Source organism: Oryctolagus cuniculus, chromosome 1, assembly GCF_051225735.1.
Source record: "Oryctolagus cuniculus isolate XC-2025 breed Fujian yellow rabbit chromosome 1, ASM5122573v1, whole genome shotgun sequence".
Taxonomy (NCBI): domain Eukaryota; kingdom Metazoa; phylum Chordata; class Mammalia; order Lagomorpha; family Leporidae; genus Oryctolagus; species Oryctolagus cuniculus.
Window position 1 is genome coordinate 5,681,807 of NC_142867.1, and position 22,701 is coordinate 5,704,507.

A 22,701-nucleotide genomic window follows, 5' to 3' on the forward strand; every position below is an offset into this window, starting at 1 on the left:
ATCCCTGATAATGGCCTGGAAAAAGTAGCAGAAGAAGATGGCCCAAGTCCTTGGGCCCCTGCCACCCACAAAGGAGACAGGAGAAGCTCCTTGCTCCAGGCTTGGGCCTGGCACTGCCCGGGTTCTTGCAGCCACTTGGGGAGTGAACCAGCAGATGGAAGATCTCTCTCTCTCTCTCTCTCTCTCTCTCTCTCTCTCTCTCCATCTCTCTGCAACTCTGCCTTTCTAATAAATAAATAAATCTTTGAGAGAGGCTGGCACTGTGGCAAAGCGGGTAAAGCTGCCGCCCACAGTGCTGGCATCCCATATGGGTGCAGGTTCGAGTACTGGATGCTTCAGTTCTGATCCAGCTCTCTGCTGTGGCCTGGGAAAGCAGAAGAAGATGGCCCAAGTCGCTGGGCCCCTGCACCCGCGTGGGAGACCCGGAAGAAGCTCCTGGCTCCTGGCTTCAGACTGACCCAGCTCTGGCCATTGTGGTGGCCATTTGGGGAATGAACCAGTGAATGGAAGACCTCTCTCTGTCTTTGCCTCTGCCTCTCTGCAACACTGCCTTTAAATAAATAAATCTTTAAAAAAATTAAAAAAAAAAAAAAAAACCACTGGCCAGCAGACACAGAAGGTGGCCGTGGCAATGAGAGATCACATGTGTGTCTCCTGACACACCTGCAGGGGGCAGCACGCGTGTGCTGAGGCAGAAGCTGCAGCTGGAGGCCCCCAGCATGGTGAGCTTTCCTGGCCCCAAGTCCAGCGTGCCTCACACAGGTACCTGTCTCCCCAGTATTTCAGAGATGTCTTATTGGGTAAAGCTGACGAAATGTTCAGGGGTGGATTCGAGGACCAGATCTAGGATGCATTCCAAAAATTCAACAGGAACACCCAGGAGTTTTGCCATCAGCTACAGCGCCTTCCCGTGTGCTTGACCTGACCAAGAAATTCACGAGGGACCCCATCCGGATGCTTGCCGAGAAGGACGCGTTCACCCTGGAGGGCAAGGAGGAAGAGGAGCGGAAGCTGGACAGAGCGGGTGGCTTGTGGGAAACGGGCCGTCTCCCAGGTGCTGAGCGGCCCAAGTGCTTGAGCCCCTGCACCCACGTGGGAGACCCGGAAGAAGCTCCTGGCTCCCGGCTTTGGATCGGTGCATCTCTGGCTGAGGCTGCCCTTTGGGGAGTGAACCAGCAGATGGAAGACCTTTCTCTCTGTCTCTCCCTCTCACTGTTTGTAACTCTACCTATCAACTAAGTAAAAATCTTAAAAAAAAAAAAAAAAAAAGTGGTGAGAGCAGACATCCTTGCCCGGCTGCAGATCCTAGGGGGAAGACGCTTCCCCAAACACAGTCGCCCTTGCTTCTCGCCTGCACGAGCAGGCCTACTGCTGACATCACAAAGGGCGGAGTTCTGGGGGCGTGGTCAGGTCTTCTCGGAACCCCGTGCCACGGCCAGCATTGAACCGACGGCGACAGAAGCAGAACCCAGACAGGGGCCTGCTGCACCCCAGGCTTGAGTTCTCTTCGTGCCGAGGTCCCAGCAGAGCCCCGGATCGGCGCTCAATGTCTGAAAAGGGTCAAAATGAAGCAGACCCCGACGGCGGGGGTGTGTTCACTCGTCCCTACTCGTCACCGCCACAGCACAGGCCAGGCCACGGTGGGGCCCTCCGCCACCACGAGTCCCACCACCACCGGGGAGCGTCTCAGCACCGCGGCTTAGCCCGTCCTCACGGTGGACCGCGGCACCCCCGTGAGTTCCAAGACAACCAAGACGATCGTGCCTTCTCCCATCATGCCCCCCGGGAGGCCCACCATCCCACATCCCTTGGTCTGAGCCCCTCCCGTAGCATTGCCCCCTCCCACCATTCCTACTCTGAGGACAGCTCTGATGATGACCAATACCATGGCAACAGGGTGCATCACCACCATGCCGAGTCCTCTCCCCACGGTGGGCGTCAACACCTTACTGTGCCCCCTCCCTACAGTGGGCCTCACCACCATGCCGAGCCTGACCCCCACGGTGGGCCCCACCTCCTTACTGTGCCCCCTCACCACGGTGGACCCCACCACCATACCGAGCCTGGTCACCATGGTGGACCCCACCACCATACTGAGCCCGGCCACCACGGTGGGCCCCATCACCATGCCGTTTCTGATCACCATGGTGGGCCCCACCACCACGCTGAGCCTGACCCCCACGGTGGGCCCCAGCACCTTACTGTGCCCCCTTACCATGGCGGACCCCAGCACCACACCGAGCCTGACCCCCACGGCGGGCCCCAGCACCTTACTGTGCCCTCTCACCACGGTGGGCCCCACCGCCACACCGAGCCCCCTCACCACGGCGGGCCCCACCGCCACGCCGAGCCCCCTCACCACGGCGGGTCCCACCGCCACGCCGAGCCTGACCCCCACGGTGGGCCCCACCGCCACGCCGAGCCTGACCCCCACGGCGGGCCCCACCGCCACACCGAGCCCTCTCACCACGGCGGGCCCCACCGCCACGCCGAGCCCCCTCACCACGGTGGGCCCCACCGCCACGTTGAGGACGGCCACCGTGGAGGGCTGCCTCACCACGGTGAGCCTTCTTACCGAGAGGAGTTCCACCACAAGCACGCCAGGCCCCACCATCATGACAGCTCCCCGCACCGACGGCACCCTCGCTACGGAGACAACGTTTCCCGCACCTCCCTGGACGGGTCCTCCCACCACGGCACACCTCACCACCGGGAGTACCACGCCCCTGAGCACCCCCACGGCGAGTGGCCCCACCACAGAAGCAAGCACCAGCGTCCCAGGCAACCCGACGACCACCCACACAGCGACCCCCGCCACAGGGACTACCTGTGGAGCCCCTCCGACCAGTCTGTCCCTGGCACCTCCCAGGGCTCCTCCTCCCTTTCTCATCCGGCCACCCCCCACGCCCACGTGCACAGGTGGAGCTCTGGCCACAGCACAGCTCCGTCCCACGTGGCCGGCTCCAGCAAGGTGTGCTCCCAGGAGAGCAGCTCCAAAGACTCGGAGAGCTACACGGAAGACAACGAACAACTTCGGAAGCGCAAAAGTGAGTCTGTGCTGCGCCCCGGGCCACCCCTGCCCCTTCGGCAACTGTCGAGGTCCGACCCACACAGGCGTCCCCCCACGCTCGCCGGCCCGGCCCTGGTGCCCTAAGTGGAGCTGTGCCTTCGTTCTCTCACCACTTGGCTCGCCCGCACGTCCCCTTCACAAGCGCTGGTTCCAGGGGACAGCGCCCTGAGGCTGGGAGCAGCCACTTAGGCTGTCACAGGCCCTCTGGGGGCAGGGCCCTGGGTCCTCCACGTCAGAACAGGGAACCACGGTGGCTACAAGCTCCCGGCCAAGTCTCCCGAGAGGGCGGAGAGGGTCCCACTGGCCGCAGGCAGGAGAGGCGGCCACGAGGAGACGGGGGTTGGGCAGGCTCTTCGAGGGCGAGGGAGGCTTTGCTTCGAGTGGCTTGGAAGCTCCGGTTTGCCCAAAGCTGCCACACGGGCAAAGACAGGCATGGAGGTGTGCTGGTGGCAACCCCCAAGTCTGCTTAAGCTGATTCCAAATTCCAGACAAGCTGAGATGAGGCATGGGAAGGGGTTGAGCCTGCGGCCCCCAAAGCAGCGCAGGACCCCAGGGAGTGGACAGTGGAACGACACTGGGCCCCACCCCGTCTGGGCGCGCCTGCACAGACCTGCTCCTCCGGCCCCATACAGCCCGCCGGACTCCACGGAGCCGCAAGAAGCTGCAACTGGAGAACTGCTTCCAGTGGTGGTACGAGAAACTGATAGTCCTCTTCCATGGCCTCCAGAGAATGCTCTGGAAGCTGACGCACTGCCTGGCCTTTGAGACGTTCATCTTCCTGGTCGTCTGCCTCAACACCATCATGCTCGTGGCCCAGACCTTCGCCGAAGTGGAGATCCGGGGTGGTAAGAGCCAGGGAGCCCTGTTCACGTGCAGGAGGTCCATGATGCTGTTCCGAGACCTCCTGAGGCCTGACCCAGTCCCAAGAGACTGAGCCCGGCTTGCTTGCTCCCTACCCCTGGGAAGGAGTGTCCGAGTCTCCAATGAGGCTGGTTAGGGTTCCCTGGCCATAGAACTAAAAACCCCGCCGCCCAACGGGAGGCTTGCCGTTCGCGGCTGCGGCCAACAGGTGGCGCACCTGTTCTGGAAAAAGGCCGCTCTGGGTGGGAAGCCCAGGGTCTGGGCAGAGACCCTCAAGGAGGAGGCCCTGCACGGGTAAGAGTGGACAGCCTGGGAGGGCTGGCCCCTACCACCCCGCGGACTGGTCAAGGAGAGGACCGGCCGGAAGCCGACTATCCCAGGCTCTGCTCTGGGCACCGTGTCAATGTGTTCACCGCCCACACCCAAGTCTGCCCAGGGGACTGCAGACAAAACCAAGACACAGAGTGGTTAAGTCACACAGCAATTTAGGGCAGAGCCTGGGAAAGCCTAGGACTTGTGTGAGGACCCCGTGGTGAGGGCCAAGGCCGGGGGAGGGCGGGGGGCTGCAGTGGCCCTGAGCGAGCCCCTGCTGTCCCCACAGAGTGGCACTTCCTGATCTTGGACTGCATCTTCCTCTGCATCTACATGGTGGAAGCTCTGCTCAAGATCATCGCCCTGGGCTTTTCGTATTTCCATGACTTCTGGAACAACCTGGGTGGGTGAGGAGGGGGCCGGGAGGGGGCTGCTGACCTGCCTGGGGAGGGGAGGCTGGGGGTCAGAGAGGGCCCTGGAAGCAGCCGGCCTGGCTCAGGTGCCCGCCCTGCCCCCCAGACTTCTGCATCATGATGGTGGCCGTGCTGGACTTCACGCTCATGCAGCTCAACCCCCTCTCCTACTCCTTCTACCACCAAAGCCTATTCCGGATCCTCAAGGTCTTCAAGAGCATGCGGGCCCTGAGAGCCATCAGGGTCCTGCGCAGGCTCAGGTCAGCCAGTCCCGCCGGGGGTGGGGTGGGGGACTCCCACGGCCTGAGCCCCCGGGAATCGGTGATGCCCCTCCTGGGGGTGGGGGAGGGGAGGCCACTGCCTCCCACCCGTCTCCTCATCTTCAAGGCAGAATCAGCTGTGGCCACTCGAGGGTCCTCCCGAGCTGCCCCAGCCTCCCTCTCCTCCTGTGCCCACAGCTTCCTGACCAGCCTCCACGAGGTGACAGGGACCCTGGCCCGCTCCCTGCCGTCCATCACGGCCATCCTCGTTCTCATGTTCACCTGCCTCTGTATCCTGCACTGTGGGCGGCCTGGCGGGGGTTGGCGGGGTGGGGTCAGGGAGCGGGGTGGGGAGGTCCCGAGTGAGCACTGTGGGCAGGTTGGCGGGGTGGGGTCAGGGAGCGGGGTGGGGAGGTCCCGAGTGAGCACTGTGCGCAGGTTGGCGGGCTGGGGGCAGGTTGGCGGGCTGGGGGCGGGGCGCGGGGAAGGGGCGGGGCGCGGGGAAGGGGCGGGGCCCGCGAGCGCCACGGTGGCCCTGAGCAGCCAGTCCTCTTCTCCGTGGTCCTGCGCGCGCTCTTCCGCAAGTCGGACCCCAAGCGCTTCCAGAACATCTTCAGCACCCTCTTCACCCTCTTCACGATGCTCACCCTGGACGACTGGTCCCTCATCTACATGGACAACCGGGCCCAGGGTGCGTGACGGGCTGGCTGGCACGCCCTGAGGCTTCGGCCACCGGCTGGCAGGTGACCCCCGTCTCCCGCCCCAGGCGCCTGGTACATCATCCCCATCCTCATGGTCTACATCATCATCCAGTATTTCATCTTCCTCAAGTGAGCGCCCCCCCCCCCCAGGTCGGGCCCCCCAACCCCTCGGGCCCCATGGAGCCCAGGGCAGGAGCCGGGCCTCTCCCTGCTGAGCACGTCCCCCACCCCCACCCCTCTGCAGCCTGGTGATTGCTGTCTTGGTGGACAACTTCCAGATGGCTCTGCTCAAAGGCCTGGAGAAAGTGAGGCAGGAGGTACTGCCCAGGGACCCCATCGGGAGGGCACAAGGAGGGGGCCAGCTGCCGTGGGGGGTGGGCGGTTTGGGGCCAGTAGGACCCAGGCCTCTTCTCCCCAGAGGGCGGCCCGGATCCAGGAGAACCTGTTGGATGACTCCCTGACGGAGCTCCGCCAAGCAGGTACCAGCCCTCCCCGCCTCGGCCCTACCTGGTCCAACTGGGGAGCAGAGCGGGGTCTCTCCAAGCCCCCCACCTCCTTCCACAGCCAGACACAGTGGAGTTCCCAGCTGCTTCTCAGGGCTCTGGGGCGACCCTCCCCAGGCCCGCAAAGCCGGTCATGAGAGATCCATGTGTGAGCCACTGCTTGGCCCGATGGTGATTCCCCCGCCCCCACCCATTTCCGTCAATGACTCGTGAAGTCCACAGCGCGTGCTCTGCCACAGGATGGGGCCAGGTGCCTTTGCGGGCCCTGTGGCCGCTGCGCTGTCCAGGGTCGCCTGGCTGATTCCACCGAGATGAGCGTTCCCATACACACTCACTCTCCCACACGCTGACTTTCTGATTCTGAGCCCGTTGGTTGGCTTCCTGCCTGGGGAGTCTCAGGACCCTAGAGTCTGCACCCCAGCACCCCACCGTTAGGACTGTTGGGGCCCGAGGGCCTCGGGGTTCCCTTGCCCCGCACCCGTGCCCTCCACCTGGGCTGGACACCCAGCGCAGACCAGCTGATACTGGAAAAGAGGTTCATAGCAAGTTGATGGGGCGTGGGCTTGCAGGACTGGCTGGATCCAGGATTCAAGTGATGACCGGCACTGGAGCTCCTTACCGCTCTGCCCTCCCCGCAGAAACAGGGTTCACTGCGTCCCAGAAACTGACCCTCCCTGGCTCTCGGTTGAATCACATGACCAGATCCGAGCCAATCCCTGCAGGGCCGCTCTGCTGGGCCAGCCCTTAGCCACAGTCCCCCAGGGCTGAGAAGGGGTAGAAGGGTGGTTCCCAAGGAAACCGGGGACACTTTCACCCAAAGACAAGGGAAGGGAAGCTGGACGGGCAAAGGAACGTGCAGACCGCCCGCTGTCCACGTGCCCTCGCGAGCAGCACCTGCCCTGCCGCTGAGCGGCGTCCCCTCGCCGTCTCCCTGCACCCCTCTCCCGTCACAGTGCTGGTGACGGGCCTCCCTGCCCTTCCCCCAGAGCCCAAGGAGATCCGGAGCGAAGGCACCATGCAGAAGCAGCTGCTGGAGAAGAAGTTCGGGACCTTGACCGAGAAGTGAGCTCAGGGCGTGGCGGGCGGGGGCAGCTCGGGGCCTCCTTACCCTGGCCAAGGAGACCAACTGGAAAGAGGGGGGCGTCTAGGGTGATGTGGGGGAGAGGCGAGAAAGCCCAGCCCTGGCCCTCGCGCCCGCAGGCAGCGGCAGCTGCTGTTCCAGTTCCTGCAGCTGGTGGCCGGCGTGGAGCAGCAGCAGCAGAAGTTCCGCTCCCAGGCGTCCGTCATCGATGAGATCGTGGACACCGCCTTCGAGGTGAGGCCGCCAGGCCCCGGAGGCGGAGCAGTGGTCAGGGGAGGCGGCCCTGGGGCAGGCAGTCCTGGCTCAGCCCCCCCCCCCCTTGCAGGCCGGAGAAGAGGACTTCAGGAAGTGAGCCGGCAGGGGGACACGACACATGGACGTCAGCCTCTCCAAGCTGCCCAGCCAGAGGCCGCCGGGCCGGGTCCCAGATCTGCTGGCACGATTGTCCAGGCCCTGCAGGCCCAGGCCGGGCGTCCCAACAGTCCCAACAGGGTTTTAGCCCCAGTGGCTGTGCGTGTCCTCACTGGCCGAGCCGAGGGAGGGTGACGCAGGCAGAGGGCCAGGCCCAGGGCCGGCTGCGCTGGGAGGCGCGGTACGCCAGAAACCTGCCCGGCGGTCAGGAGCAAAGGAACAGGCTGGCACAGCGCAGGATTGTCAGGGTCTTGGGCCCCAGGCATAGGGGGGCTCAGAGCCCAGGAACTCGGGCCTGGCAGGACCCCAGATCCAGTGTAAGGTGCTGCTCACCAGGGATATCATGGACCCAGAGGTCAGAGGTCATGGTCAGCCCCTGCCCTGCCTGGGCATAGACTACAAGAGCCCCAGTGGGGACAGGCTGGCAGGGAGGGCGGGGGCAGCCTCGTGGAGAGGGGGCAGCAGGAAATGAGGCTGGGGGCTGCTCCCAGCACCACCTGCGCCAGGGCCTAAAGGAGCTCCCCCCACTCACAGCTCCAGCTTAGGCAGAACGCCCGGAGCCCCCGGGCCCTTGGCCGGGGATGGCGGTAGCGTGGCTTGCGCAGCAGGCAGGGTCCAGCCCTGGCTTGGGGGCGCTCCTCCGGGGCAGGGCTCTCACGTGGTGGGCCCTGGCCTCTCACCTCCAGGGCAGGCCCACCCAGAGGCAGGAGTGGGGCCTCGGGACAGTCTTGCCGTCCCCTCCTCCCGGCTGGAGGACAGGAGCAGCACCCCCACACCCTGTCCCCCCCCCACCCCGGGGGGAGGCTACCCCAGGGCCCAGGAATAGATGGCCCAGAGGAAATGCACGTGGGGTGGGGTCGCTGACCGACACCTCCCGCTCTCCCGTGGTGTGTCCGTGGCGGGGGGGGGGGTGCGTGTCCCTGTCAATGCAGGTCTGTGTATGTCTGACTGCTGTGTTGAAGGGTTCACTCCTCCCCAGAGAAGGTCCACCTTCCTGTGCACTGCCCGGTGAAGGCAGCTGGAGGGTGAACACCTGCTCCCCTCAGGCTGTGGGGGTAGACCTGGGGGGCTTCTTGCTCCGCCCCTGTCTGTCTGCTGAGGGTGGTGGGCGGGGCTGCGCTGTGTTGGGGGGCAGCAGTCACAAGTTTAGGTTCACAACCTTGCAGCTCTTTCTCTGTAAGCGACATTCGCCTGGGTCTGTCCCCCATCCCCCCTGCCCCTAGCAGACGGAGCTCGCTCCCCCTGGGGCTCCCCATCAAGCCCCTCCTAAGGGGGATAAGGTATTGGGGGTGGCATCCTGGGGTGAAGCAAGGTGCTGTCCTCGCTCTCCCGGTCCCTCTGCCTACCGGAGGTGGGCCCCAGGCAGCAGGGAGTCTTCCCAGGCTGGGAGCCAGCCTCATGCCTCCGAGCTGTGCCCACTCCCCGCCCCTGAGACCCCTGGGCGTCTGTGCGTCTGATGGTGGAATGATTGAGGGGCTGCAGATCTTGGGGCTGCACCCTCAGCACCGCCTCTGGGGGGCGCCCTGTCGGCCGAGGGCAGAGGACACAGGCTGCTGCCAGCCCTGGGAGTGGGGGCGTGCAGTGCACAGAAGAAACCGAGGCAGGGCCAGCATTGTAAAGCATGTAAAGCCGCCACCTGCGGTGCTGGCATCCCATATGGGCACCGGTTCGTGTCCTGGCTGCTCCACTTCCTAACCTCTCTGCTGTGGCCTGGGAAAGCAGTGGAAGATGGCCCAAGTGCTTGGGGACCTGCACCCGCCTGGGAGACCCAGAAAGCTCCTGGCTCCTGGCTTCAGATCAGCACAGCTCTGGCCACCGTGACCATCTGGGGAGTGAAGCAGCAAATGGAAGACCTCTCTCTCTCTCTCTCTCTCTCTCTCTCTGTAACTCTGCCTTCAAATAAATAAAATCCTTAAAAAAAAAAAAAAAGAAGAAGAAGAAGAAAAGAAACCAAGGCAGGAAGCGTGCTGGGGATTTATTGTGGCCGGGGCCGGAGCTGCCCTCGGCGGCCACCCGCCCGCGGCCATCACAGTGGCACACAGTCCTGCTTCAGCAGTTTGGAGGAGTTCTGCCAGGGGACGACCAAGATCTCGAAGTCACAGCGCAGCTTCTGCGGAGCGAGCACGGGGACACAGGCTCAGCCCTCCCCTGCCCCCCCGGCAGTCACTGCCCCCAGGACCCCGGGTCTGCAGCTGCTGCACAGCCCACATCCTCCCTCCACTCCGCACCCTTGGGAAGCCCCAGCCACTGCGCCGCCACCGCCTCCCCAGCCCCATCTTGGCCTGGAGGCTGAGTCAGCAGAGGGTCAGACAGGTTCAGCCAGGCCTGGCCAGCCTGACCAGTTCAGGATGGACACGCCGAGGGCAGGCTGGGCTCCGAAGGGGCTGGCACTGGGGGCCAGGGCTCTTACCTCCTCCTCTACCCCTGCAGCCAAGGGGCAGGTGGTGAGGTCCACGTGGTCTCCAGTGACCATGCTCTTCCTGCAGGCTGTGCTGCCCAGGTCCATGGTCAGGTAGTACTTGATGCCTGCCACCAGCTGGGGATAGCCGCAGGTCAGGAGTGGCCACCTCGCTCCCCCTCCCCGGCCTCCCAGCGTCCGGGACCCACTGGCTGCTCTGGCCTCAATGCAGCCCGGGGAGGGGGCGCGCTGCTGGGGGTACCCAGAGGGAAAGGCAGAGGCTTGGCACCTGCGCACACCTTCCCTTAGCCTGGGCTGCCAGTGCGGGGCGCGCTGTCCACTGCCCCGTCTGCAGCCCCTCCGCCGCAGCCCACCCCGCCGGGGACTGGGGGGAGCTAGGGGGGCTCCGTTGTGCAGTACAGGGCTGGCGCCTGCCTTTGAAATCTGGAGACCGCGCCCCGTGGATGTCAGGCAAGCGTCTGTTGTTAAACAGCGCAGGAAAAGCCGCGCCGGATTGCTCCTCGGGCGCCCCTCCCCCGCGGGGGTCGCCGGCTCCTCCCGGCCCGGGCCACCGGCCCCTCCTCACCTGGCTCTGCGCCTTGATGACTTTGGTGTCGCGGAAGAAGTAGGGGCTGTTGTTGCCCATGTTGTACCCGGCCACGGCCGCCTGCGCCGCCTTCTTCACCTGCGGGTCGCTGGGCGACAGGTTCTGGCGCTCTCCGGTTCTGCGCTCCCGGGGCCAGGCCCAGGCGTCCCCGGGCAGCGCCAGCAGGCAGAAGGCGAGCAGGGCCAGGCCCATGGCCAGTGCGAGGTTCGGACGCGCCATGGCCGTCGGAGTCAGTGCCCTGCCGCGGCCCGCGCGGCTTTTACGCGCTCCGCGGCCCCGCCCGGCCCCGCCCGCCGCCCGTGTTGCGCCCCCGCAGGCGGGGGGGGGCGGGGGGGCGGCCGGAGGCCAGGAGGGGGGGGCGGGAGCCGAGAGGCTGCTGGCACCTTCTGGGCGTCCGTGTCCTGCCAGGCTCTAGGGGACCCTGCGCGATGAGGCCTGGGGGGCACCCTAGGTCCGGGGGACCCCCGTATGCCCCACGCTTTCCCGCTCTTTGGGAAGAGGACAAGCGCCTCCGTGGGGGGGGCTCAGCGAGGGCTGTCACCTTGTCCCAGTTGGGCGACCTTGGGGAGGGGGCGTCCCCTACCCGCTCACTGTACAATGGCTGTTGTGAGCGCCCCACGAGCTGATACAGCTGGGTGCTACGTAAGCAGCAGGTGGGTAGGAGAGGCCACCTGCTGGGCCCGGCTGTTTACAGCCGTGGGACTCGCCTCTGCACCCACTCGGGACACAGAAGGGACGCCGAGCAGACGTGCCCTGGGACACCAGCTGGTGACACGGAGGCAGCCGTCCCTGACATCTGTGGCCGAAACCAGACGGTGCCCACAGGCCGAGAGCTGCCGGGATGAATGGGGCTGTAGGCCAGCTGTGCCACCCGCTGACTTGGGACGGGTGAGGCGCGGTGCCAGGCCTGTCCCGGCCTCTGGTCTCCCACGGGCGCACGGCGTGTGCTGCAGAGGTGGCGGGAAAGCAGCAACCCATGGCTGTTTGGGGAGAATCCCACTATTAGCGTCTGAAAAACAGCATCGGAGGCAGGGGCGGGCAGTCGGCACCGCCACATCCGTGCCAGAGTGGAGGGTTCAGGCACCAGCTCTCGCCCAGTTCCAGCTTCCCGCTCATGCACACCCGGGAGGCGACAGGTGATGGCTCAGGGTTCGGTTCCTGCAGCCCATGGAAGACGGAATTGAGCCCCCGGCTGCTGGCCTCAGCCTGGCGTTTGGAGAGTGAGCTCAGCCAGCACGTGAGACAGAACCCTCACTCTCTCCCTCTGACTTCCGAATAAATAAAATGAATAAAAGCTTCTTTAAGACCAGCCCTGCGAAGTCTGGCCCTTGTTGGTCTTCTCCGCCCGTGTGTTCACTCTGTCCCACCTTGTGCATTTCATGACACGTTTCTTATCTTCGGGGCACGAAAATCTTACCAGTGCTTGGATCCCTAGGGGGTCTTAACTGGGGCTTGGAAGGGACTGTGGGCTTGTTTATTTATTTTTAAAGAGTTATTTATTTATTTGAAAGAGTTACATAGAGAGAGAAAGAGAGGCAGAGAGGTCTTCCATCTGCTGGCTCACTCCCCAAATGACCACAATGGCCAGAGGTGAGCTGATCCGAAGCCAGGAGCCAGGAGCTCCTTCCGGGTCCCCCAGGCGGGTGCAGGGGCCCAAGGACTTGGGCCATCTTCTGCTGCTTTCCCAGGCCACAGCAGAGAGCTGGATCGGAAGTGGAGCAGCCGGGACTTGAACCGGCGCCCATATGGGATGCCGGCACTGCAGGTGGCGGCTTTACCGGCTACGCCACAGCGCGGGCCAGAGACAGTGGTTTATAGTCCCTGATAAACAACTGCCGGAGCTGTCATCATGACATGAGTAGGCACTCTGTTTACCACCCCCCACCTTCCTGGGCTACTTGGAATCCCTGGACCATAACAGGAAATGATGTCTCCATGTGGACCCAGAGTCCAGCCACCTGCCCCTGCCCTCCCTGGCCCAGCTATGGACAACAGGCCGTCACCTCCCAGTCACTGTCATCCAGCGGCGGGCTCAGTGTCTGCCGTGAAAGCAGACCCCGGCGGTGGGACAGCTGACCTGAGCTTGGCTTCACCGGGAGGCCGAGGCCAGGCGGGGACCTTGAGTTGAGAGCCGAGGCGGGCTAGGGCGAGAGGTCTGGGATGGCACCCGGGGAAGCGGTGGGGGAGACAGGTGACAGGTGAACAGAGAAGTCAGGACACTTGTCTGAGGTCACACAGCAGGACGTGGAGCAGCGGGACGGGAACGAAAGACCGCCAGGCTCTTGCTGAGCCCCGGGGCCCCCACGTAGATCCCCCATTCACAACAGCCCAGAAGCCGTGATGGGCACCTCTTCCCACAGGGAGGAGGTGGCGTTGAGGCCTGCAGGGGTACCCATGTGCCAGCAACGTCCCGGTGTGGGAGTCCGCTGGGGGCACGGTGTCCTGGGGGGGTGCTTTTCCAGGGCTGGGCACCTCCTACCCTGCCCACTCTGGCTTCTGCAAGGCGGCCTGGGCCAGCCGTGAGCTCGAGGCAGGCGCATTCGGCAGTGTACCTGCGGCTCAGACGCCCCGACACCTCCTAACCCCAGGACCCCGCCCTCCAGGCCTTCTTGCTGTTTCTAGAACCCTCTTCCTTGAGCCTTCAGCTAGACAGGGCACTTCCCTCTCCTGTCCTGACACATCCCCTCGGGACAAGGACAGCCGAGATGCGACAGGGACAGCACTCGCCCTGCAGTGGGGCTCCCGAGTGCCCGGGGCTCGGTGGGAACTTCACCACCGACAGGGACTGACGCCCACAGCTCTGAACCAACTTCACCCCAGGCCCCTGCGGAGTGGAGGAGGAACCGCGCAAACCACGGCTGGCTGGGTCTTCAAGGTCATCGTCAGTCAAGGCTGGGAGTGACCGGAGGAAGAGCCCGGTCCCCGAGGGAGCGCCATGCTGGGAGGGGGTCCTTGCAGGCTGTCTGGAGGTGTCTGGGGCTTGAGTTGTCCAGGCAGCCCCCCCCCCGATTCCTCTCCTAGGGTGGGAGCCCTTCAGGTCCCCCGAGTGCCTGCATTGGGTTCACCCCAAGCTTTCGGCGGGATCTGAGCACCCACTGCCAGACAAGCTGAGGGGCCACACGCTCTGGCCTGGGGCAGCCGAGGGGTGGGCCCCTAACTGCTGACTTCCTGGCCCTACCCGTGCCCCCAGAGGAGCCGGTGGCACTGCGGCCGACGCTTAAATCAGCCCTTGGGCAGCCTCACCACCCGCCCCACTTGCCTGGCCGGCTTTCCAGGCGGTGGTGCCTTTGGCCTACAGGCTGGCTTGGGCTGGCCCTGAGAATCTAGTCCAGATGTCCCTTGTCCCCTGCTGCCCCAGGACTGACCCAGGAACAGTGTGGGGCGCCTCCTGTCACAGCCTCTGCCTCGACGCCCAGAAGACGCGAGGCAGCAGGCCCGGCGGTGGGCCTGGGATGACACAGGAGGAAGAGGCGGCACAAGACGCAGCGTGCCACAGGGTCCCCGCGCCTCAGCCAAGGAGCAAGGCCAGGCAGCCAGGTGGGCTTCCTGGAGGAGGGTGCTCCATGGCCTCGCAGAGTGGAACCCCCGGAGCCCGGGAGCATCAGGACACGAGCCAGCATCCCCGGGGGGTCCCCGGAGGGGCCCAGCCCCGCGCTCCCCTCCCCCCGCCGACAAGCCTAGTTCCTGACTTGGTGTAAAATTGTTCCATCCCCAGGACTGCACTTTAGTCTTCTAGAAAAGGACACGGAACAGGATGACGGCGCTGCCACCCCGAGCGGCAGGTGGAGAGTGGAAACGCTGCCTCCGCCCGCGGCCCCTCCCTCCCTCCCCACGGGAATCGCGGCTTCTTCCCACCACTATTGACTTTTGCAATAACGCGTTTCCTTGTTAGCTTTATCACCTAGGGAGGGACCCCTAAGCAAGAATACACTTCATGGGAAGCCACCAAGCCATTGTCTTTGAACATTTTATTTATTTACTCGAGAGGTAGAGTTACGAGATAGAGAGAGAGTCTTCCACCCACTGGTTCACTCCCCAGATGGCTGCAACGGCCGGAGCTGGGCAGATCTGAAGCCAGCAGCTTCCTCCAGGTCTCCCATGTGGGTGCAGGGGCCCAACGCCTTCCCAGGCCATTAGCAGAGAGCTGGATCGGAAGAGGGGCAGCTGGGACCGGGATGCCAGCGCTGTAGGCGGAGGCCTAGCCCACTGTGCCACAGCGTCGGCCCCGCGACGCCCTCTGGTTTCACTCGCTCCGCTGAGATGCCCGATGCCCTGACAGCCACCTGGCCGCTTTCCGGCCCTGCAGCTCCACTGGGAGGCCCGCTGTGCTACCCTCCGGGGGTCAGCAGCGGTGCCCGAGGAATGCGGCTGTGAGCATGCCCAGGGCCCCGCAGGTGTTCAGGAGCTCCTTGGAGGAATTGCTGGCTCACAGGGTGTGTCTGTTTTACTAAGTAACACCCGGCTGTTTTCCCAAAGTGCTCATACCAACTTCCACTCCCACCTGATCCCAGTTCCTGTTGCTCCATTTCCCACCAACGGCTGGTGCTGTGTGGCTTGGGGTGGCTGTCAATGGCATCTGTATTCGATTACTCGAAAAACCGACCCTTCTCCCCTGCGTATCACTGTCAGGCTGTCTCCGCTTTCCCCACTTTGCTATTGCACTACCTGCCTTTTCACTTGTCTTCATTTTATTTCCACGGCAGAGACAGACGGAGCGCTTCAGCACGCTGGCTCACTCCCCACCCAAATGCTTCCAACAGCCAGGGCGGCCCAGGCCAAAGCCAGGAACCCAGACCCCAGTGCCCGTCTGCCCCGTGGGCGCAGGGGTCAGGCTCTCCAGCCGTCACCTGCTGCCCGAGCAAGCTGGACGGAAGAGGCGGCGGCGGGACTCGAACCCAGGGACTCTGCGCCTGCGTCTGGGCTGAAGCTCCACTTGTGACCGGATGTGGCCGTCTAGATCCCACTGCAGACATCCTCCCCCACGCTGGGCTGTCTCTTCACGTGACGTTCTAGGTGAACAGAAGTTCCCGACGTTCATAGACAATCTCAACTCTCTCTCAGATTCATCCCTCTTGTAATATTATTAAAAAGCATTTAAAACTTATCCTGATTTTTATATTTGGATTTTTAAAAAAAGATTTATTTATTTGAAAGGCAGAGAGATAGAGAAAGGTGAGTCAGCTTCCACCTGCTGCCTCAAACCCCCCCCCCCCAAAAAAAAGGCTGCAACAGGGGAGCCAAGAGCTTCTTCAGGGTCTCCCACGTGGGTGCAGGGACCCAAGCACTCGGGCCACCCTCCATCGCTTTCCCAAGTGCATTAGCAGGGAGCTGGATCGTAAGTGGAGCAGCCAGGACTTGAACCAGCACAAATATGGGATGGCGGCACTGCAGGTGGTGGCTTAACTCACCGGGCCACAGCACCGGCCTCTACACTGGATTTTAGTGTCTACCGCGCGCACCTCACGAGAAACCTGATCTGTTTACTCGGTAAGCCGCTCCTCGCAGACACGGCTTGGCATAGCCACGACTGGCAGTCAGCGTGCCATGTGGTCCCTACAACCACCCTCGAGAGGGGAAACTGAGGCTGAGAGGCTTCCAGGCACCAGGGCTTCCGACTCATCTTGAGTCCAAGCCTGTCTACTTCCCCACTAAGTCCAGGGCAAATCATTTGGCCTGGGTCCCAGGTTCCCAGGTCTCTCACCTGTAAATGAGAAAACTCATCACTGCGGAGGAAAACGATGTTTACAAACACCCTAGCTTCAGGTCTGGTCCACATGGGGCCGGCGCTGAGGCACCGCGGGTTAAGCCGCCACCTGCAATGCCAGCACGCATCAGTGACAGGTCACGGCCCAGCCGCCTGCTTCCAATACAGGTCTGCCAACGCGTCTGGCAAAGCAGCGGAGAAAGGCCCAAATCCTCGGGCCCCTCCACGCGTGTCGGAGACCTGGACAGAGCCCAGCCCTGGCCATTGTGGCCACTTGGAAAGTGACAAACATCCTAGCTTCAGGTCTGGTCCAGACCTTTCTCTGTCCCTCTGCCTTTAAAATTAATAACTCTGGGGCCGGCGCTGTGGCGCAGCAGGTTAACTCCCTGGCCTGAAGCGCCGGCATCCCATATGGGCGCTGGTTGGAGACCCGGCTGCTCCACTTCCAATCCAGCTCTCTGCTGTGGCCTGGGAAGGCAGTAGAAGGTGGCCCAGGTCCTCAGGCCCCTGCACCCACGTGGGAGACGCAGAAGCAGCTCCTGGCTCCTGATCAGCACAGCTCCGGCCATTGCAGCCATCTGGGGAGTGAACCATCAGATGGAAGACCTCTCTCTCTGCCTCTCCTCTCTAACTGGCTTTGACGCCAACTGGGATGCCAGCACCGAATCACAGGGCCAGCGCTCCAGCCCCAGCTCCGCTGACTCTGGTCCCCCGCTGGTCTGTACAGATGCACCAGGTGACAATGCAGGTACTTGGTTCCCTGCCCCAGGTTGAGTTCCAGGCTCCTGGCTTCAGCCTAGCGCAAGCCTGGGTGCTGGGGGCATTCAGGGAGTGGCCATTTGATGGGAGATCTCTGTACCTTCCCCCTCCCCCACAAAAATAATCAGGGCTGAAACACAGTCCAAGTGTAACTCGGCTGTGACGCCCACACTCGCTCCCCTCCTAAAGGTGACAGGGCACACAGAGGCTGGGGCGGGTGCCGTGATGACTGGCAGGTGCTCTCCCACACCTGGTCCACCCTCTCCCTGGCACCCGACTCCCACTGCTTTTTCCACCAGGTGCTGCTGAGCCTGGCTGTTGACAGACAGCTGCTCCGACACAACCTGTCTGACTCCCAGGCAGAGGTCAGCCCACGCTCTCCCACGTCACCCAGGGATTGGGACACTCGGCGGCACCTGCCCGAGGCCCACGTGGCCGGGGCGGCTGCCAGTTTCGGTGTTCGCCGATAAGGAGTGCGAGACCCAGCGAACCCCCGGGGGGCCGCGGCTCCCGGCCCACTCGCTGCGCGACACACGGAGCACGGTGAAGGCCACTGACTTTATTGATTTAAAAACAGGACAGTGACGGTTCTGCCACACAGGGAGCCAAACGGCAAACAGACCGGAGGTGTGGGAGGGGCGGGAAGCCGCGGTCGAGGTGGGACAGGCAGGGGACTGCGGGGAGCGGCATGCAGGAGTGAGCTCCGGAGCCGTGGCAACGGTGAGGGCGGGCGGCGGGCGTCGCAGGTGAACAACCTTTTCCCATGAGGCGCACAGGGCCGAGCCCCCTCCGCTGCAGACTCCGGGCCGGGGGGCTCCCCGGGCGGCTCACAAGAAGGCGTCACACCACTCCCGGAGGCACCCGAAGCAGTCCCGGGACTGCTTGGCGTTGGCGCCACAAGTGTCCTTCAGCCACTCCCGGAACAGGTCCTCGTCTTTCTTTAGCACCAGAAACTGGCCAAGGACCACGTAGGCCTGCAAAACACAGGGAGAGACGGCCAGTGCCCCCGGGCCGCTCCTCCGGCTTCAGGGTCACAGGCCCCGCCCCGGCCCGGCGGCCACCCCGCACCTTGTCGAACCCCCTTTCCTCCAGCTTCTTCCCCAGGACCTCGCCGATGCCGGCCAGGCTGCCCACCGGCTTCTCCCCCATGGGCTCCGCCACGAAGTCCCGGTGCTTTTGCGACGTCGTCATCTTGCTCGGGCTTAATCTGGGAATCCCAAGAGAAGCCGGGTTAGGGCCTGCGGGCAGCTCACGCGGAGGGGCAGCCAGGCCAGCCGCGGGGCGAGTCCCCCCGGCTCATCTCCCCGATGAGAGAACGGGGGTCCGGGGGGGGTCTTTCTGCCACTACTCCAGAGGACCCCGCCCACTTCCCGCGGGAGCGGGGTTTGCCGACATCCCAGAAGGAAACACTCTCGCGGCCGAACAGGTGGCGCGCGCGGGTTCCCGGGCCCGGGAGCTGCCACTCCTCCTGTGACCTTGGCTGGGCAAAGCCGCTGACCCCGCCTGGGACCGGACAGTCACGTGGCACGCCGCGCCCTGCCCCACCCGGCCGCCGCAGCCCCCTCGCCGCGCGAACGCGCAGCCCCGCAGCGTCCACGCCGCGCGCGCCGCCGCGCCGGCCCCGCCCCCCGGCGCGCGCCGCCCCGCCCCCGCCGCGCTCCACGGCTCCCACGCGCCGCCGCCCGCCCGCTGCGCGGCCCGGCCGGCCCGGGGCCGCGTCCTCCGGCCCGCCGCGGCGCCTGGGCCCGCCCGCCTCCCCGCGCCTCCTCCGGCCCCCAGCCGCGGCCCTGCTCCGCGGCCCGCGCGCACCGGCAGCTCCGGCTCCCGCAACGGCTCCTCCCGCCACCCGGCCGCTCCCGCCGCTCCAGCCACTAGAACTTTCTTCGACTTCCGCTTCCGGGTCGCCTCGGGAGCCGCCTTAAAAAATAGCCAAATTGGGCGCGTCTATCCCCTCCGAGCCACAGAGCGGAGACGCGCCCCCCACCCCATGTCCCGAGCCTGCAGGGCGTCCTTAACGCCCCCTCGCGGGAAGCCGGCTCGTTCCCGCCGCCTCACTTCTCGGGCCTCTCCCTGGCGTGCGGGAGAGGACTGTCGGGGGAAGACTTTCTCTCTGCTGCCCGACACGCGGAACGCAAGGGCTTGGGCTTGACTGACCTGGCGAGGGGAAGAGTTAGAGGGACGGACGAGGGAGGGGACGGGTGAGCGGACGGCTTCCGGGGGAACGGCGGAAGTTCAGTTCCTGGAAGGGACTGAGTTGGACTGCGGGGACCGGGGACGCCGGGGGCCGGAGCACAAGCGGACGGCGCTGTCTGACGGCCGGCAGCTGCTGCTTGTGTGCTTTCGTCGGCTCAGCGTTGACGTGTGGGCGTGCAGCCTGGCGACGTGGGGGTTGCTCGGACAGCACCCGGAAAGCGAGGGCCGGAAAGTAAGCTTGGTCTCTCCGAGGGTCTGTCCTCCGAGCTGGAGGGGCAGGAAGACGGGGTGGGGGGAGGGCGGCAGCTGCAGGCGGCACGTCGGAGGTCGGAGTGCCCCCAGCCTCGTGGTACCCGGACCCGCCCCCTGGCCAGCTCCCAGGTGCGGCAGGTGCGGCTGGCCAGGGCCGCGGCCCCCTCGTCCGTGCCCAGCGGCGCTGGACCGGGGCGTGCCTGCGTGCTGAGGACGGCACCGCCCGGAGAGGGCGCGGAATGGCTTTTCTGGACCCCGCGCGCAGCTGTGTGGTCATCCCGGCGTCGAAGGGAACAGGAGTCCACCTTCCGCGGCTACTCCGGGCCGTTTTCGTTATCTCGCCCTCTGACGATCTGAGCCAACTCTTGGGGCCCAGGGAAGCGAAGGCAGCCAGGTAGGCGTCAGGGCCCCTCACCACGGCGCTCTCCCCTCAGTAACACGTCGCGTCCTGGCTCCGGAGCCTGCCAGTCCGGGGGATCTGGCGCTGTCTGCGGCCCTGCCCGCCCTGGCCAGGACCCAGCATGTCTCAGGCCACCAAGAGGAAGCACGTGGTGAAGGAGTTGCTGGGGGAGCCCGTGGTGCCCTCGGAGCAGCAGCAGATCGTGAGGGTGAGCGCGCCCCGCCCTGCCCCCCGCCCTGTCCTGGGCCCCCGTCCCGCCCTGCCCTGGGCCCCATCCCGCCCTGCCCCCCGCCCCGTCCTGGGCCCCCCGTCCCACCCTGCCCCGCCCTGGGCCCCGTCCCGCCCTGCCCCCCGTCCAGCCCTGGGCCCCCGTCCCGCCCTGCCCTGGGCCCCTGCCCCGCCCTGCCCCCCGCCCCGCCCTGGGCCCCTGCCCCGCCCTGGGCCCCCCGTCCCACCCTGCCCTGGGCCCCCGTCCCGCCCTGGGTCCGCGTCCCGCCCTGCCCTGGGCCCCTGCCCCGGCCTGCCCCCCGCCCCGTCCTGGGCCCCCGCCCCGCCCTGGGCCCCGTCCCGCCCTGCCCCCCGCCCCGTCCTGGGCCCCGTCCCGCCCTGCCCCCCGCCCCGCCCTGGGCCCCCCGTCCCACCCTGCCCTGGGCCCCGCCCCGCCCTGCCCTGGGCCCCCGTCCCGCCCTGCCCTGGGCCCCTGCCCCGCCCTGCCCCCCCGTCCCGCCCTGCCCCCCGCCCCGCCCTGGGCCCCCCCGTCCCACCCTGCCCTGGGCCCCTGCCCCGCCCTGGGCCCGTGGGTGCAGGAGGGCGCCGTGCGGCTCGCGGGCTGTGGGCTCTGGTGAGGCAGACCGGTGCCTGCTCTTTCCCGGACCAGGTCCTCCGGACCCCCGGGAACAACCTGCACGAAGTGGAGACGGCCCAGGGGCAGCGCTTCCTGGTCAGCATGCCCTCCAAGTACCGGAAGAACATCTGGATCAAGAGAGGTGAGGGGCGGCCCCGCGGCGGCCGAGCCGGCCGAGGCTTTCCCGGAGGGGCAGGACTGACGGCTCTCCTGCTCCGCCCCAGGAGACTTTCTCATCGTCGACCCCATCGAGGAGGGCGAGAAAGTGAAGGCTGAGATCTGCTTCGTGCTCTGCAAGGACCACGTGCGCTCCCTGCAGAGGGAGGGGCGATGGTAGGCGGGGCCACCGCGCTAGGGAACGGGCCCGGTGAGACGTTGCCTCGTCTGCTCTGACCCTGGTCCTTCCCTTGGCACAGGCCGGAGGCCTTCTCTGCAGTGGCGGAGGACCACAGCAACAGCAGGAGCAGGTAAGAAACAAGCGACCCCTCCCGTGTGGGCGGGGGCGAGGCCTGGCGGGCAGACCCCTCCCGTGTGGGCTGGCGAGGAGGCCTGGCGGGCAGCCCCCTCCTGTGTGGGCGGGGGCGAGGCCTGGCGGGCAGACCCCTCCCGTGTGGGCGGGGGCGAGGCCTGGCGGGCAGACCCCTCCCGTGTGGGCGGGGGGTGAGGCCTGGCGGGCAGACCCCTCCCGTGTGGGCTGGCGAGGAGGCCTGGCGGGCAGCCCCCTCCCGTGTGGGCGGGGGCGAGGCCTGGCGGGCAGACCCCTCCCGTGTGGGCGGGGGGGGGGGGGGTGAGGCCTGGTGGGCAGCCCCCTCCCGTGTGGCCTGGCGGGCAGCCCCCATCATGGACGTCAGCTTGTGTCCCGGCTGCTCCCCTTCAGTGCAGCTCCTCTAGGGGTTTGGGAAGAGCAGTGGAAGGTGGCCCACGTGGGAGTCCGGATGACGCCCAGCCCGGCCGCGGCAGCCATCTGGGGAGTGACCAGATGTCTGTCTCTGTGGCTCTGACTTTCAGATAAATCTCGGGGGGTAAGAAGACAAGCCTTAGGGTGGGGGAAACAAACAGGGTTCACGCTGGTGCCGTTGGGGGAAAGTACAGCTTCTTTCCCCCATGACGGGGTGCTGGGGGAGAGCCCCACATGCGTGGAGTGATAGGTGGGAAGCCAGGTGCCCTGGGTTTTCCCACTGCTGCTGTGACCCCGTCTTTCCCCTTGGTCTTCAAGGCAGCGCTGTGCTTTGGTGGGCCGGTGGTCTTCCTTTTGTGGGACTCCTTGGCTGCAGAATGGTTTTCCCCGAAGATGTTGGGCTGAGTGTCCTCTTCCGCCCACAGACAGACTCAGCCCGAACTCCCAGCCGAGCCGCACTCGCAGGAGTCCAGCTCTGAAGACGACTCTGACCTCTTCGTCAACACCAACCGCAGGCAGTACCACGAGAGCGAGGAAGAGAGTGAAGACGAGGAGACGGCCTGAGGCCAGGGACCGCCCTCCGCTGCTCAGGGACGAGGCCCTGGCTCCCCTGGGCTTGGACATTCCAGGTGCCCTGGACGGGAGAGAGGCAGGCGCCCTCTCTCACCAATTCTCTCGCAGGCGAATTAAACCCCCGGTGGGCGGTGACCTGCACTGGTGTCTGAGTGGCTCTCTGCCGGGGGGGGACTGCATGCAGTCTCGGGGGAGACCCTCTGGCCGCTGGGTGGGAAAGAAATGGGAAATGGCCGAAGTCTCCCGGGGGCTTTATTTGCTCTGTTCTCTCTCCTGGGACGCTGAGAAAGCGCCAGGCCCTGGGCGCTGCCTCCTCGCGCCGTGTAACCACGGGGACCGGCTGCACTGGATGCGCTGTTTGCCGCCGGTACTGATGCAGGCTCTCAGGGTTGCGGCCCGAGGAGCTGGTCCCCACCGCCTCCGAGAGACACTCGGGATGAGCGCCCTGGTGCCGTGCGAGC

At 65.5% G+C, this 22,701-nt stretch overlaps 4 protein-coding genes across 10 annotated transcripts; 2 read left to right on the forward strand and 2 right to left on the reverse strand.

The window, feature by feature from the left end:
* The first annotated feature begins 954 nt into the window (after positions 1-954).
* On the forward strand, positions 955-7,708 carry CATSPER1 (cation channel sperm associated 1). The gene is made up of 14 exons (XM_089303982.1): positions 955-1,024; positions 1,969-2,147; positions 2,231-3,047; positions 3,703-3,915; positions 4,533-4,646; positions 4,763-4,916; positions 5,115-5,206; positions 5,464-5,607; positions 5,683-5,746; positions 5,862-5,934; positions 6,036-6,096; positions 7,107-7,182; positions 7,321-7,435; positions 7,527-7,708. The coding sequence occupies exons 1-14, from the start codon at positions 955-957 to the stop codon at positions 7,551-7,553; spliced, it is 2,199 nt and encodes a 732-aa protein (XP_089160108.1). The 3' UTR covers positions 7,554-7,708.
* A 1,864-nt stretch (positions 7,709-9,572) lies between these two features.
* CST6 (cystatin E/M) lies at positions 9,573-10,852 on the reverse strand. The gene is made up of 3 exons (XM_002709243.6): positions 10,597-10,852; positions 10,023-10,148; positions 9,573-9,722 (listed from the first exon to the last, which is right to left on the reverse strand). The coding sequence occupies exons 1-3, from the start codon at positions 10,834-10,836 to the stop codon at positions 9,639-9,641; spliced, it is 450 nt and encodes a 149-aa protein (XP_002709289.1). The 5' UTR covers positions 10,837-10,852; the 3' UTR covers positions 9,573-9,638.
* A 6,767-nt stretch (positions 10,853-17,619) lies between these two features.
* Positions 17,620-19,222, reverse strand: BANF1 (barrier to autointegration nuclear assembly factor 1). 4 transcript variants are annotated; one of them, XM_070068288.2, is made up of 3 exons: positions 19,136-19,222; positions 18,149-18,287; positions 17,620-18,054 (listed from the first exon to the last, which is right to left on the reverse strand). In XM_070068288.2, exons 2-3 carry the CDS (start codon positions 18,269-18,271, stop codon positions 17,908-17,910), a joined length of 270 nt encoding a protein of 89 aa, XP_069924389.1. In that variant the 5' UTR covers positions 18,272-18,287; positions 19,136-19,222; the 3' UTR covers positions 17,620-17,907. The 4 variants fall into 4 exon arrangements, with proteins under 4 accessions (XP_069924389.1, XP_051710861.1, XP_051710864.1 ...); XM_051854901.3 differs by lacking the exon at positions 19,136-19,222 and adding an exon at positions 18,890-18,975; XM_051854904.3 differs by lacking the exon at positions 19,136-19,222 and adding an exon at positions 18,626-18,719.
* A 12-nt stretch (positions 19,223-19,234) lies between these two features.
* EIF1AD (eukaryotic translation initiation factor 1A domain containing) lies at positions 19,235-22,381 on the forward strand. Of its 4 annotated transcripts, none has more exons than XM_051854871.3 (7): positions 19,235-19,505; positions 19,960-20,133; positions 20,803-20,911; positions 20,994-21,102; positions 21,186-21,236; positions 21,647-21,791; positions 22,093-22,381. In XM_051854871.3, exons 2-6 carry the CDS (start codon positions 20,047-20,049, stop codon positions 21,768-21,770), a joined length of 480 nt encoding a protein of 159 aa, XP_051710831.1. In that variant the 5' UTR covers positions 19,235-19,505; positions 19,960-20,046; the 3' UTR covers positions 21,771-21,791; positions 22,093-22,381. The 4 variants fall into 4 exon arrangements, with proteins under 4 accessions (XP_051710831.1, XP_051710838.1, XP_051710828.1 ...); XM_051854878.3 differs by having other exon boundaries at positions 20,994-21,073; XM_051854868.3 differs by lacking the exon at positions 21,647-21,791.
* Positions 22,382-22,701: the final 320 nt, after the last annotated feature.

What these genes read in the sequence shown, in the direction of transcription:
- CST6 (XM_002709243.6), bottom strand. Translation starts at nt 10,836, where the DNA reads ATGGCGCGTCCGAACCTCGCACTGGCCATGGGCCTGGCCCTGCTCGCC. An exon ending in TCATCAAGGCGCAGAGCCAG is followed by an intron (nt 10,149 to 10,596) that starts GTGAGGAGGGGC and finishes GGCTATCCCCAG; the next exon opens with CTGGTGGCAGGCATCAAGTA. An exon ending in CTGCAGGGGTAGAGGAGGAG is followed by an intron (nt 9,723 to 10,022) that starts GTAAGAGCCCTG and finishes CTCGCTCCGCAG; the next exon opens with AAGCTGCGCTGTGACTTCGA.
- EIF1AD (XM_051854868.3), top strand. Translation starts at nt 20,047, where the DNA reads ATGTCTCAGGCCACCAAGAGGAAGCACGTGGTGAAGGAGTTGCTGGGG. An exon ending in GAACATCTGGATCAAGAGAG is followed by an intron (nt 20,912 to 20,993) that starts GTGAGGGGCGGC and finishes GCTCCGCCCCAG; the next exon opens with GAGACTTTCTCATCGTCGAC. An exon ending in CTGCAGAGGGAGGGGCGATG is followed by an intron (nt 21,103 to 21,185) that starts GTAGGCGGGGCC and finishes CCCTTGGCACAG; the next exon opens with GCCGGAGGCCTTCTCTGCAG.
- CATSPER1 (XM_089303982.1), top strand. Translation starts at nt 955, where the DNA reads ATGCTTGCCGAGAAGGACGCGTTCACCCTGGAGGGCAAGGAGGAAGAG. An exon ending in ACAACTTCGGAAGCGCAAAA is followed by an intron (nt 3,048 to 3,702) that starts GTGAGTCTGTGC and finishes GGCCCCATACAG; the next exon opens with CCCGCCGGACTCCACGGAGC. An exon ending in CATGGACAACCGGGCCCAGG is followed by an intron (nt 5,608 to 5,682) that starts GTGCGTGACGGG and finishes CTCCCGCCCCAG; the next exon opens with GCGCCTGGTACATCATCCCC.
- BANF1 (XM_070068288.2), bottom strand. Translation starts at nt 18,271, where the DNA reads ATGACGACGTCGCAAAAGCACCGGGACTTCGTGGCGGAGCCCATGGGG. An exon ending in AGGAAAGGGGGTTCGACAAG is followed by an intron (nt 18,055 to 18,148) that starts GTGCGGGGTGGC and finishes TGTGTTTTGCAG; the next exon opens with GCCTACGTGGTCCTTGGCCA.